The sequence below is a fragment of the Conger conger genome, chromosome 11 (genome assembly GCF_963514075.1).
Source record: "Conger conger chromosome 11, fConCon1.1, whole genome shotgun sequence".
Classification (NCBI taxonomy): Eukaryota; Metazoa; Chordata; class Actinopteri; order Anguilliformes; family Congridae; genus Conger; species Conger conger.
In genome coordinates this window covers 44,002,073-44,015,700 of record NC_083770.1, presented here as the reverse complement: position 1 = coordinate 44,015,700, position 13,628 = coordinate 44,002,073, and the positions used below count along the sequence as shown (strand labels likewise).

At 43.9% G+C, this 13,628-nt stretch overlaps 3 protein-coding genes across 3 annotated transcripts; all 3 read right to left on the bottom strand.

The window, feature by feature from the left end:
* Positions 1-19: 19 nt before the first annotated feature.
* On the bottom strand, positions 20-2,635 carry LOC133141069 (beta-microseminoprotein E1-like). Its single transcript, XM_061261447.1, has 4 exons — positions 2,597-2,635; positions 1,115-1,196; positions 808-913; positions 20-217 (listed from the first exon to the last, which is right to left on the bottom strand). The coding sequence occupies exons 1-4, from the start codon at positions 2,597-2,599 to the stop codon at positions 94-96; spliced, it is 315 nt and encodes a 104-aa protein (XP_061117431.1). The 5' UTR covers positions 2,600-2,635; the 3' UTR covers positions 20-93.
* A 382-nt stretch (positions 2,636-3,017) lies between these two features.
* On the bottom strand, positions 3,018-9,921 carry LOC133139976 (tuftelin-interacting protein 11-like). Its single transcript, XM_061259466.1, has 8 exons — positions 9,910-9,921; positions 8,133-8,465; positions 7,201-7,307; positions 6,607-6,775; positions 5,843-6,086; positions 5,000-5,142; positions 4,592-4,757; positions 3,018-3,958 (listed from the first exon to the last, which is right to left on the bottom strand). Exons 1-8 carry the CDS (start codon positions 9,919-9,921, stop codon positions 3,609-3,611), a joined length of 1,524 nt encoding a protein of 507 aa, XP_061115450.1. The 3' UTR covers positions 3,018-3,608.
* Positions 9,922-10,758: 837 nt separating this feature from the next.
* LOC133141068 (small serum protein 2-like) lies at positions 10,759-13,360 on the bottom strand. The gene is made up of 4 exons (XM_061261446.1): positions 13,268-13,360; positions 11,786-11,867; positions 11,479-11,584; positions 10,759-10,956 (listed from the first exon to the last, which is right to left on the bottom strand). The coding sequence occupies exons 1-4, from the start codon at positions 13,343-13,345 to the stop codon at positions 10,833-10,835; spliced, it is 390 nt and encodes a 129-aa protein (XP_061117430.1). The 5' UTR covers positions 13,346-13,360; the 3' UTR covers positions 10,759-10,832.
* Between the last annotated feature and the right edge of the window lie 268 nt (positions 13,361-13,628).

Below are 13,628 nucleotides of genomic sequence, written 5' to 3'. Positions count from 1 at the left end.
GAAGACACGCAAATCAAACTTATTACATAAGGGAAAGCTTTATTGTAGCAGTTAGACTACTTCTAGTCTACTACTACTTCTTGACAACAAGTTTCACTTCCCAACTCCGGCAAAGGGGCATAGCTGTGTGGGGTCATTCTTCTTGAACACCCTGAATTCACATTGTGCCTTGTCCAACTCCATCATGCAGTCATCTGGAAAAGAAACGGGTCTAGGCCTGCAATGACAATGTAATCAATCAATACAATCAATCATTATCATTTAAATAGTCCGGGTCATTTCTGACCCGCCAATCATTAAATGGGTACTGAGCGGCCGATCCATCGAAGGGTTAAAACAGGCTATGACAAAATACTGGATAATCTATATTTTCTCAGAATAAGTCAGATGCTTGAAAAAGGGTTGAAATACAGGGCTGTCCCAGGAATAACAGGACATCTGGTCACCATAGCTCTGTCTATCTCTGCAGTAGTATTAACCGGTTGAATAACAGGACGTCTGGTCACCCTAGCTATGGCTATCGCTGCAGTAGTATTAAGAGGTTGAAAAACTGGGCGTCTGGTCACCCTAGCTATAGCTGCAGCAGTATTAACAGGTTGAATAACAGGACGTCTGGTTACCCTAGCTATGGCTATCGCTGCAGCAGCATTAACAGGTTTGAGAAACGGGACGTCTGGTCACCCTAGCTATGGCTATCGCTGCAGTAGTACTAACAGGTTTGAGAAACGGGACGTCTGGTCACCCTAGCTATGGCAATCGCTGCAGCAGCATTAAGAGGTTGCTAGGCCTGTCTGAGACTGTACGTACATATCGCAGCACCCGGTGCAGCTACATGTCTCACATCGGGAGTTTCTCCAGTTGGAGCCAATGGCATGCTTGGTATGGTCCACAGTGTCCTCACACTCAGTTGCACCTGAACAGACACAGCATTGGAACACATCATTGAAAGTCCTGGGTCAAAATCCATTGCTGAACACTTATGCCGTCTACATTCAAGCAGATGAGTCCCGAGTGTTGTCATCAATATTACATTCAATTTTGGTGCACTTTTTTGAAGTTTTAAAATCTCAGGTATTCTTCATCAGAATGTTGTCTTTATAGCATTGAGGGTTACCTGGCTTCATTGGTTTTACGTAGCAGGCCCCATGGAGAAGAGACAGCTGAGCGCACAGGAGCAAAGCCAGAGCGAGACACTTCTGCACAGGCAGGAGGGGAAGGAAAGAGTCAAGCAGAGATACATAACCCAATAATGGTCAGGCTGTGAATCACTGTCTTATGCCTTGTGTGAATTCTCTTCCATATTCTCCAACCCATTTTCATTTTCCCTACAGGAGTTTCGGTTCTTTCGGGTTTCAGAATATGCAGTTGACGGACTGACACCAAAAAAATTGCATTGCTGTACAATAATTCAAGCTCATTGGTTGAAAATGTGTTCTAATTGCCACAGCCAATGGCGTAAGGGGAGGGATACATAGTGTTGTGATGTTGCTGCGTGTTTGTTGCTGCAATTCCTCTTTTGACTGCTAGAAATCCAAAATTACCTATTGTACCTTTAAGTCTCCAGCCAATTAGTTTGTTAGGCCATACGTTTTATTCATCCTTTATTTAATCAGACAGGCATTAGTGGCACTCATGCAGCTGCATATTGGTACTTTGTAACGACCACCATTATTAATGAATCCACTTCATTAATATCCAGTAGAAAAGAACACTAGCAGTACAACTGGCCAGCAGATTTAAGTATTGGTGCCGACTGAATCACCAGCAGAGGGAACTATGACATAATGCCACCAAACATACAGACTCAAAGCTTTCTTAAATAAGATTAGAGACAGCCTCAAATAAGTTCCTTAACACACCAAGCTTGAATTTGAAAGCCATAAAAATGTATCTTCTGAGTGGTTGTCATATTTTAATTCCTTTTCCTAACTGAAGAAAATAATTAAATTAATATTACCGAAAGATTGACTTCCTGCCAATTAAATATAATTCTTTCTTCAAGCCAGTTTCCCACGGTATATAATTATATAATACATTTTATAATTATTGTGCTCCACTTCAGTGAGAATTTAACTTCAGTAAATGAATAAATCTACTAATCATTTTAATATACATACATTTTAATGAACTAATTGTTCAAATGATATTAAAATTACAACAAATACAACCTGCACTCTCAAAACAACACACCTCCATCTCTAGTTACAGACATCACATTTTGAGTTAGGTTTAGCACAGTCTGTGTTAAACTGTCTCCAGTTGTAACACATAAATTGCAGATTTGTAACGCAAATGTAGTAACTTTGACAGAAAATGTGTTCAAAGTAACACAAAAGTACGAACACAAAAGTAAGTGTTGGCTATTAACACAGCTGTTTTGCGAGTGTGATGCATGCATCATTCAGAATTTTGCCTGCCTTATCCAAATGAATCATTTCCTGTGTTTGAGGCAACAAGAGAAAACTAAATGAATTAAATAATGTATTGCGGTAATATTGCAGTTAAAATGTCATGAAAGTAGATATTGAATAAATTTTCATTAAATTATGAAAACATTTTATGTTTAATTCCATGCTAGAGATCTGACAATGCTTACCATGATTGCAGTCAATGGTTGGTTTTGTGTGTGGGTGTTCTTTTGGAGTGAGTCAAAGATATACAGAACATAGGACATTCACCCTTAAAAATAAACAAAGTTGGACGGGCAGGTTGCAAAAGTTTCGCAGGAGGGTGTGTGGCTTCACACCAAAAAAAGTTAGGAATCCAACCCGAGCCTATTTATTAGAGTTATTTTTTAGAATCAAGTCTTTTCCTGCTGTCCTCTTAAGAGGTTTGATGTGGTGTGTTAAGAAATATTCCCACTGTCCAAGTACGGACTGCCCTGTATATCCAAAATATACCGCTTGTGTTGTACCACTTTTTCATAATGAAGATTTTAAACATCACAAATGTAAGCATATCAAAAGAAGCAGATCATTTTATTCAAACATGTATTCCAATTCAAAAAACAACCAAACATTAACTTTAACCAGCAATTTGTTCTCTTCCACTGCTTCTCCAGAAACTTCCTGCATTATAGATGGAAATCAGGAAATCCACCGGGCTTAATCAGGCCAACCTGCCAGCAGAATTTAGACTAAAAGTTTACTAGTCTTTTAGTTATTTACTCAACTGAGAGTTCCACATCCCAGCTGCCGCATGCTGTCACCGATAATAAAAAGTGTTTCTGTAAACTACTCAGAGAAAGTTTGAACACTATAAATAAAATTGTTGAAATGAAATATTCATTATCCACAAATGATAATCTTGAATCTATTTGTCATCCGTTTGGTAGATGCGATCAGGCCAAACTGAACATGGAACAGCTCTAAGATGGTGGAGTATTTCTGTTGGGTGGAGGGAGTATGCTCTCAGTCACGAATAAGCCGATACACTCAGCAAAACAAACAGGACACTTTGACCACAGCACCCAAGAACAGCTCTTCAACTACATTTCCCAGGAGGTCGCATTTTACATTTCTACGGTCCTATCCTTTATGGCAACAAAAAAATAGGGTAACAAAATACAAGTGTTATTTTTGTCCACTGCAGTTTGGGGTCTGTGGATGTCACTTGGCCATGTCGATCAGGCTCTGTAGCGACGTGGGCACCCAGGTCTTCTCCCCCTGCACGAACACCACCCCGCGGTCGATGTAGATCACGATGCGGCCGAAGGTATACAGCTGCTTGCCCTCGTGCCGCTTGGCCACCAGGGGCATGAAGACGATGTTGTTCTCCTCGGCCTTGGCCTGGATCAGGTCCTTGAAGTTGGTGGGCACGCCCGCAGCTCCGATGGCGCGCTGGGCCACGCTCTCCACCTCCCGGCGCTCCTGCAGGGCCTCGTACTGGAAGTCCTTGCGGCGCTCCGTGTGTGTCAGGTAGGCGATGTTCTCCCTCGCGCCCGGCTGCAGGTACACACCTGGTGAGGTGGACGGAAAGAGTGTGAGATATTGTTCCAGTCAGGAGGTCCTTAGTTTGTGGGAGGTGACTATTCCTGGGAAAACGTCGCCATAACTGCAGTTGTAATGTCTCCACTCATTAATGCACTCCTTTCTTGCATATGACTGTCTCCTCACTATCCTCCTATGGACTCAAGGGTCTGACATTACACGAGTGGACTTGAAAATTTGAATGGTTTTTATGTTAAAGGACCCTATCTCCAGACAGAACTTCATTCCAAATTCAAAAGCTGGACCCATTTATATGAACCTGACCACAGAAGTTATTTTCTTTTTAAAATCGTTGTAGGAAAACAGATTCACCAAGAACATTCATTATAGTTTATTTTCAACATAGGTTATGAAATCTATATGTGTATCACTGGATATGTTATTTCAGAACCCATCTTTATGGTCTACATCATCCATTCTCCCCATACTGACTCTATGCATGAACATTGCACCTTGAACCCAAATTATTGTTTGAGAGAATGAGTTTGAGTGTGTGAGACACAGGGATGGAGCAAAACCACCCGATGCTATTTAGGTCATACATATTGTTTCTAGCTCCTTGCTTTAAAGAGTCATACATCTTGCATACAAGACATACTGACCAATGCCAGAGGACACTGCACGATTCATGATATCCAACGCCTCGTTGAACTTCTCCTTGACCAGAGGGTGGGCCAGCACTGTGTCGGAGAACATGGACTTCCAGCCCAGGTACCACTTGGTGATCTCCTCATAGTTTGGGCTGTTACTGAGCCAGGAGCACAGAACCTGAAAATGAGGTAGCATTAAAACTCCAAAACTCACTCACATACACTTGACACACACACACACACACACACAACACACACAACACACACAACACACACGCACACGCACAGGCACAGGCACAGGAACAGGCACAGGCACAGGCACACGCACACGCACACACCCACACGCACACGCACACACCCACTCACACACGCACACACGCACACACACACACACACACACACACACACACACACACCCACCTGCAGCCATTTGGGGAAGAAGTTCTTGTCCAGCAGCCCGACCAGGCTGGACAGAGACAGCATTCCCTCCCAGTCCATGACCCAGTGGAAAGGATCCATGTGCTGCTGATGGGGGTTAACCACCAGCTCTCCCAGACACAGAGCTGGAGAGGCGACGAGAGGGAGAGGTCAACACTCATGACCTCAACACAACATAACGGCAAGAACGGGCCATTCAGTCCAGCAATGCTCGCATTTTCCGATTACTAAAGTTCCCTAATTGCTAAATATGTGCTTCTGCCTCCACTACATGTCCTGGCAAGCTATTCCGTACAGTGACCACTCTCTGTGTGACAAAAATACTTCCTAATGTCTGTGCGGAATTTATCCTTGGCCAATTTCCATTCATGCCCCCTCGTTCTGCTAACCGAACTGTATCTTTTATACACGGAATCAATCTGGTTTCCCTTCTTTGAACCTTTTCCAGCGCCTCAATATCTTTCTTGTTGTGCAGTACCCAGAACTGCATAAAGTACTCCGTGCTAGATTCCTTTCCACCCAAAGAGACTATGCGGTCTACACCTCTAATAATTGAGTCCCCCACTATCACCAACTCCCTTTTTCTGGGTGCCCTGAGGCTCATCAGTCCTCTCACTCTCAGGGTCTAATTCCTGCAGGAATCGGTTGGACGCCACAACCTCTGGAGATGCCACCCCTACGTGGTGGTCACTCCCTTTTCTTTTCTGCATCCAACTGTCACATAACTCTCTCGCCCTGGCTGGTCTGAGGTCTGAACTATAAAAACAACGAAAGGGAGCGGTTAATGGTTCTGGTAACCATAGCGACTGCTGAACGGAGGCTCACCCAGCTTGGGCACGATGTTCTTGACCATGAAGGCCTCCCAGGCCCCGGGGGTGAAGACCTCCTTCCAGGGCTGCAGGATGAGGCGGGCGGAGCCGTCGCTGGGGTGCCAGCGCTGCAGGGCGTGGGCCAGCTTGCTGCGGATGGGGGGGTAGAGTGGCTCCAGCCGGGCCTGCAGCAGCGGCAGCCAGGGGTGCAGCCAGGAGTGGATGGGCACCGTGTCCGTCAGGGGGTTCCAGTTCTCCACCTGCGAGGAGGGCGGGACATGTGTCAATTGTTCGGTTGAAACTGATGAAAATGACACGGTTAACCCGGGGAAACGGAGCACCGCACAGTATGTTCTTGCCCGTACATAGTGTAATAATAACATAACATAAGCTAATGACGAGAAGAGGCCAATGCTCGCCTACCCCTAAGTGTACCTACAGCCTAGTTAGCCTAAAAGCTAAACAGTATCAAAGGTCTTGAAAAGTCCCAGTGTTTCTGCCTCCATTACATGTCTATGGCAAGCTATTCCACAGTATGTGAAGTTTGACTGTGCGTTTGAGTGGCTGTTTGCACTGAGCAGGAGACAGATTTATTTGTTTATTTGACTTATTTTAAGCACAGGTGTCAAGTGGCTAACAGTAGCATCAGTGTTAGCGCCGAGTTGTCGTGTTGCTCTCAGCGTTATGGGCGGTCGCAGCCTGTCACGTAGCAGTGAACGGGTGAGAGCACACAGTCCTGGTAGCATTGCAAGCGTGACAGCATACGGTCGCATTAGCCACCTCTCTCTGCAGCCTGGGGAAGATGAGCTGCTCCTGCAGGTTGTCCAGGATCCAGAGAGGCAGCAGGGGGGCCCAGCTCTCCACACAGTCCACCATGGGGCCCACGTTCCTGGGCTGCCACTGGGAGACCGCGGTCTTCATTACCGGGATCCAGACCTCCCAAAGCAGCCTGCACACCCAGAATAACATCAAATCAAATCACTCTTTTAAGCTATGAAATGGCAAATTAAATGAAGATTTTTGAAGCATCATTTCTTATCAATTGATTGCAAAGCCCATCTGCACATCCATCTCCAAAGTTCATCTCCTTACCTACCCATTACCCAGTTGTTTGCAATATAGCACAATACGCACAATGTGAACTTTATTCTTTGTGGCATGCATAGCTATATCCGACATAATGTGGTTTACATAACCCCTCTAAACATTAAGCACCTAATTAAGCCAAATTAACTGCTTGTTAAAATTCTGAGATTGCGATTGTGTTTGGAAGGAAACCCAGCATACAGAGGGGGCCCCCAGGACCGAGTTTCGGAACCGCTGGGCTCAACAGCACCTGTGGCACGGGTCATTACCTGTGGTACGGGTCATTACCTGTGGTATGGGTCCATGTGGGAACTGTCAGGGTTGCTGTTGTGAAGCTGGCTAGATTCTAAAATGGCACGCCACTGCCCCACCTCCTCCAGTTTGTATGTACTGTCCTGTAAGTAAGTAAGTAAAGAAGACTGCTTTAACAAATTTAACAATTTCCTACGTGACATGAGATATGTTTTGCATAATTATCAGATGACGTGGCTATATGTAAACCTCTGAGCCCACATAATCTGCCTCTTTGAGACCGAGCAAAAAGCTTTTGCTTTGTCCTTTGACCTTTGTCAGTTAGTTATTTACTGGTCATTTTGCTCCTCGATCCCTCTCCTTCACTATTATATTCTCTCCACTTCAGCTACACTTTAGCAACTGTCCATTTGACACAGAGAGGGAGGGGTTAGGGAATTTTCAAACTTGTCTTGTGGGCATTTTAGATGATAAAACCTGAGATTTTTTCAGATACTAGAGAGCTGATGCGTGTGGGCCTGATTTCACAAAGACCTTTAGCACTGGCAAAACCTTTTAGCATAAGCAAAACTAAAAGCACAAGCAATGACCAATGCTTTGATGCATTGAAAACAAGTATCATGACCAATCAAAACTAAATGGTTTTAATAGGTCTCAGTAAATCAGTCCCTGTGTGTGTGTGTGTGCACGTGTGTGTGTGCGTGTGTGCGCCTGTGTGTGTGTGTGTGCCTGCGTGTGTGTGTGCCTGTGTGTGTGCCTATGTGTGTGTGTATGCGTGTGTGTGCCTGTGTGTGTGCCTGTGTGTGTGCGTGTGTGTGTGCGAGTGTGTGTGCATGTGTGTGTGTGCCTGTGTGTGTGTGCCTGTGTGTGTGTGTGTGCGTGTGTGGGCGAGTGTGTGTGCATCTGTGTGTGCATATTTGTGAGTGTAAACCAGCTGAAGCAGGATGGGCGTCTCAGGGGACTCTGACCTTCAGAGGGTCCCAGCCCCGGAGCTGCTCGCGCAGGAGGGGGTGCACGACCGCCACAGCCAGATCACCCAGACCGAGGTACTTGTACTCCTGGTAATAGTCGTTCTGCAGCGTCTCGAAGATGTTGGCGCATTCCTGCAGGGTGAGAGGCGGCGGCCCCTGGTCGTCCTCGATGGCCCCGGACTCGGCCGCCTCGAAGCGCTCCACCAGCTCCAGCACGCCCTCCAGGCGGCCGAGCGCCTCCTGCTCCTCAGCCATCCTCTCCTGCAGGGTGCTGCTCTCGTGGGCCAGGGACACCACCAGGTCCCGCTCGTGCTGCAGCCTCCGCGCACTCTGCACCGGAGCGGAGACAGGAGGAAGAACGATGAAGAAGAAGAAAAGAAGACAGATAAAAAACATCAAATGGAAGAATATAACTAGAAACACCCTGGCAACCACCTTGCAACACCCTATCAACATTGTAGCAATACCAGAGCAACCACCTCAGCAACACCCTAGCAACCACCTAAGCAAACACATAGCAAGACCCTAACAACCACATCGCAACCATAGAAACACCTTTACAACCACATAGAAAGACCATAGCAACACCTTAGCAACACCCTAGCAACCACCTGGCATCACCTTAGCTTTGAACAAGGCCCTCGCATTGCTCCGGGGAGGTTGTCCCCAGCTTAGTCTAATCAAGTGTACGTTGCTTTGGATTACAGCATCAGCTAAACGACAAATTATTATTATTCATTTTTAGGATGGTTTACAAAGTGCTTCACAGAACGAGAAATTATAGAGAAACGAGAAAATATAGTCATATAGGGAGTAATATGTGCAGTTTTGTGACTTTTCACTCCAGGTGAACTCTCACTCATTATTATTAATTATACTTTGTACTCACTATTGTATCTCTATGGGATCAAATATTTAATTCAACCGTCTGGGGCCTGAAAGAAAAATGAAGAAAACAGGTGACTGATTTGGTCATTATTAGCCTATTTCAGGTCCTGCAACAGCATCTGTATTGGGTTCACGGGAGGATTTTGACTAGAACACTGCAAAGCTATTTCTAAGGCTCTGGGACTCCACCAAACTACAGCGAGAGGCATTATCTCCAAATAGAGAACACTTGGAACAGTCGTGAATCTTCCTAGGAATGGTCGGCCTCCACAAGTTTTTTTCAGGAACACTTGCTGGGTCAAGATGATGACATTTTGTAAGCTTGCAGCTGGTTCAATATCACAGCTGTACATGGCTTAGAAATATCTTACCTGGCATATTGGAGTTAGATGTACACTCAGTTTAAGGTATTTTGGTATTTATTAGACTTATTCTTTACATGGGTATGGTCTGACTAGAATGTGGGTTCTTAGGAAGTGAACTTTCCAAATCCAGTATGTCAGGTTTTATCGGGGTGAATATCCTCAGCTAATGCCACCAGTCATCCATCCATCCATCCATTGTCTGAACCTGCTTATCCTGATCAGGGTCGCAGGGGGGCTGGAGCCTATCCCAGCATACATTGGGCGAAAGGCAGGAATACACCCTGGACAGGTCGCCAGTCCATCGCAGGGCACACACACCATTCACTCACACACTCATACCTACGGGCAATTTAGACTCTCCAATCAGCCTAACGTGCATGTCTTTGGACTGTGGGAGGAAACCGGAGTACCCGGAGGAAACCCACGCAGACACGGGGAGAACATGCAAACTCCGCACAGAGCGGCCCCAGCCGACGGGGATTCGAACCCAGGACCTCCTTGCTGTGAGGCGGCAGTGCTACCCACTGCACCATTCGTGCCGCCCCTGCCACCAGTCAGTGCATGTTTATTTGGAATCGCATTCAGATGCAAAATCCACCACTAAATGGAGGAAACATCTGCAGCATCAGGCCAGTGATTGGGTGGATAAGAAATCTTTGGACTGAGTGCCTGCAGCCAGCTACTGGCCAAAGATGCGATGGATGCTGCCTGTAGGATGCTGTTAGAGCCAACAAATACACCTTTGCCCAGTGTGGGCTTGTTGTTGTGCCAATGCTAATAGATTCCGATAAGCATTTATTTCCAGTTCAAGTTGCAAATGTTTTGCAGGTGGATCTGTGGCTTTTTTTTTTTTGGGGGGGGGGGGATTCTGTAGTTATTACAGGTAGTATGTTAGGTACTTCAGGTTAGGTAATAAATGTAGTATGTCTGCTTCATGATCTTATATTCAGGACCTGAAAGAAGGCAATCACGTTGAGGCAAATTGCCTTTTTGGTGAAATGTGAACAGAGGACTGCCAAATGTCCTTTGGGTTGCAAAATAAAGTGTTGACAAGTACTCCTGTGTTGGGTTTTGCATATTTCAGTTGCCCATTTTTTAGACTGATGCCAGTAGGTGGTGCTGTATCAACAAAAAGACAAGGATGCATGCTTATGTTTTTAAATCTCAGACCAGAAAAATAAGACTGACAAGAATACATTTACGTCTAGTGCAGTTGCATATTTGAATATTACCTGAATAAATATTTATAGGAAACAAGTGTGAAAACCCATAGCTGTGGAGTTAGGATCAAATACAAATGGCAGATTTACATGTTTAACATATCAACATCAAGGCATGTATATCAAACACAGAAGACACGCAAATCAAACTTATTACATAAGGGAAAGCTTTATTGTAGCAGTTAGACTACTTCTAGTCTACTACTACTTCTTGACAACAAGTTTCACTTCCCAACTCCGGCAAAGAGGCATAGCTGTGTGGGGTCATTCTTCTTGAACACCCTGAATTCACATTGTGCCTTGTCCAACTCCATCATGCAGTCATCTGGAAAAGAAATGGGTCTAGGCCTGCAATGACAATATAATCAATCAATACAATCAATCAATATCATTTAAATAGTGCGGGTCATTTCTGACCCGCCAATCATTAAATGGGTACTGAGCGGCCGATCCATCGAAGGGTTAAAACAGGCTATGACAAAATACTGGATAATCTATATTTTCTCAGAATAAGTCAGATGCTTGAAAAAGGGTTGAAATACAGGGCTGTCCCAGGAATAACAGGACATCTGGTCACCATAGCTCTGTCTATCGCTGCAGTAGTATTAAGAGGTTGAAAAACTGGGCGTCTGGTCACCCTAGCTATAGCTGCAGCAGTATTAACAGGTTGAATAACAGGACGTCTGGTCACCCTAGCTATGGCTATCGCTGCAGTACTATTAAGAGGTTGAAAAACTGGGTGTCTGGTCACCCTAGCTATAGCTGCAGCAGTATTAACAGGTTGAATAACAGGACGTCTGGTCACCCTAGCTATGGCAATCGCTGCAGCAGCATTAAGAGGTTGCTAGGCCTGTCTGAGACTGTACGTACATATCGCAGCACCCGGTGCATTCACATCTCTCACATTGGGAGTTTCTCCAGGTGGAGCCAATGGCATGCTTGGTATGGTCCACAGTGTCCTCACACTCAGTTGCACCTGAACAGACACAGCATTGGGACACATCATTGAAAGTCCTGGGTCAAAATCCATTGCTGAACACTTATGCTGTCTACATTCAAGCAGATGAGTCCCGAGTGTTGTCATCAATATTACATTCAATTTTGGTGCACTTTTTTGAAGTTTTAAAATCTCAGGTATTCTTCATCAGAATTTTGTCTTTATAGCATTGAGGGTTACCTGGCTTCATTGGTTTTACGTAGCAGGCCCCATGGAGAAGAGACAGCTGAGCGTACAGGAGCAAAGCCAGAGCGAGACACTTCTGCACAGGCAGGAGGGGAGGAAAGAGTCAATCAAAGACACATAACCCAATAATGGTCAGGCTGTGAATCACTGTCTTATGCCTTGTGTGAATTCTCTTCCATATTCTCCAACCTATTTTCATTTTCCCTACAGGAGTTTCGGTTCTTTCGGGTTTCAGAATATGCAGTTGACGGACTGACACCAAAAAAATAGCATTGCTGTACAATAATTCAAGCTCATTGGTTGAAAATGTGTTCTAATTGCCACAGCCAATGGCGTAAGGGGAGGGATACATAGTGTTGTGATGTTGCTGCGTGTTTGTTGCTGCAATTCCTCTTTTGACTGCTAGAAATCCAAAATTACCTATTGTACCTTTAAGTCTCCAGCCAATTAGTTTGTTAGGCCATACGTTTTATTCATCCTTTATTTAATCAGACAGGCATTAGTGGCATTCATGCAGCTGCATATTGGTACTTTGTAACGACCACCATTATTAATGAATCCACTTCATTAATATCCAGTAGAAAAGAACACTAGCAGTACAACTGGCCAGCAGATTTAAGTATCGGTGCCGACTGAATCACCAGCAGAGGGAAATATGACATAATGCCACCAAACATACAGACTCAAAGCTTTCTTAAATAAGATTAGAGACAGCCTCAAATAAGTTCCTTAACACACCAAGCTTGAATTTGAAAGCCATAAAAATGTATCTTCTGAGTGGTTGTCATATTTTAATTCCTTTTCCTAACTGAAGAAAATAATTAAATTAATATTACCGAAAGATTGACTTCCTGCCAATTAAATATAATTCTTTCTTCAAGCCAGTTTCCCACGGTATATAATTATATAATACATTTTATAATTATTGTGCTCCACTTCAGTGAGAAATTAACTTCAGTAAATGAATAAATCTACTAATCATTTTAATATACATACATTTTAATGAACTAATTGTTCAAATGATATTAAAATGACAACAAATACAACCTGCACTCTTGAAACAACACACCTCCATGTTCTAGTTACAGACATCACATTTTGAGTTAGGTTTAGCACAGTCTGTGTTAAACTGTCTCCAATTGTAACACATAAATTGCAGATTTGTAACGCAAATGTAGTAACTTTGACAGAAAATGTGTTCAAAGTAACACAAAAGTACGAACACAAAAGTAAGTGTTGGCTATTAACACAGCTGTTTTGCGAGTGTGATGCATGCATCATTCTGAATTTTGCCTGCCTTTTCCAAATGAATCATTTCCTGTGTTTGAGCCAACAAGAGAAAACTAAATGAATTAAATAATGTATTGCGGTAATTTTGCAGTTAAAATGTCATGAAAGTAGATATTGAATACATTTTCATTAAATTATGAAAACATTTTATGTTTAATTCCATGCTAGAGATCTGACAATGCTTACCATGATTGCAGTCAATGGTTGGTTTTGTGTGTGGGTGTTCTTTTGGAGTGCGTCAAAGATATACAGAACATAGGACATTCACCCTTAAAAATAAACAAAGTTGGACGGGCAGGTTGCAAAAGTTTCGCAGGAGGGTGTGTGGCTTCACCCCAAAAACAGTTAGGAATCCAACCCGAGTCTATTTATTAGACTTATTTTTTAGAATCAAGTCTTTTCCTGCTGTCCTCTTAAGAGGTTTGATGTGGTGTGTTCAGAAATATTCCCAAGTACGGACTGCACTGTATATCCAAAATATACCGCTTGTGTTGTACCACTTTTTCATAATGAAGATTTTAAACATCACAAATGTAAGCATATCAAA

Excerpts from the sequence above, each read along its gene's own strand:
- LOC133141068 (XM_061261446.1), bottom strand. The coding sequence starts at position 13,345 with ATGTCCTATGTTCTGTATATCTTTGACGCACTCCAAAAGAACACCCAC. Across the intron at positions 11,868-13,267 it reads AACCATTGACTGCAATCATG|AAGTGTCTCGCTCTGGCTTT; the intron begins GTAAGCATTGTC and ends CTGCCTGTGCAG. Across the intron at positions 10,957-11,478 it reads TGCACCGGGTGCTGCGATAT|GCCTAGACCCATTTCTTTTC; the intron begins GTACGTACAGTC and ends TTGTCATTGCAG.
- LOC133141069 (XM_061261447.1), bottom strand. Across the intron at positions 914-1,114 it reads CGTAAAACCAATGAAGCCAG|GTGCAACTGAGTGTGAGGAC; the intron begins GTAACCCTCAAT and ends GTGTCTGTTCAG. Across the intron at positions 218-807 it reads TGCACCGGGTGCTGCGATAT|GCCTAGACCCGTTTCTTTTC; the intron begins GTACGTACAGTC and ends TTGTCATTGCAG.
- LOC133139976 (XM_061259466.1), bottom strand. Across the intron at positions 6,776-7,200 it reads CACATGGACCCATACCACAG|GCTGCTTTGGGAGGTCTGGA; the intron begins GTAATGACCCGT and ends CTGGGTGTGCAG. Across the intron at positions 4,758-4,999 it reads TCTTCCCCAAATGGCTGCAG|GTTCTGTGCTCCTGGCTCAG; the intron begins GTGGGTGTGTGT and ends CCTCATTTTCAG.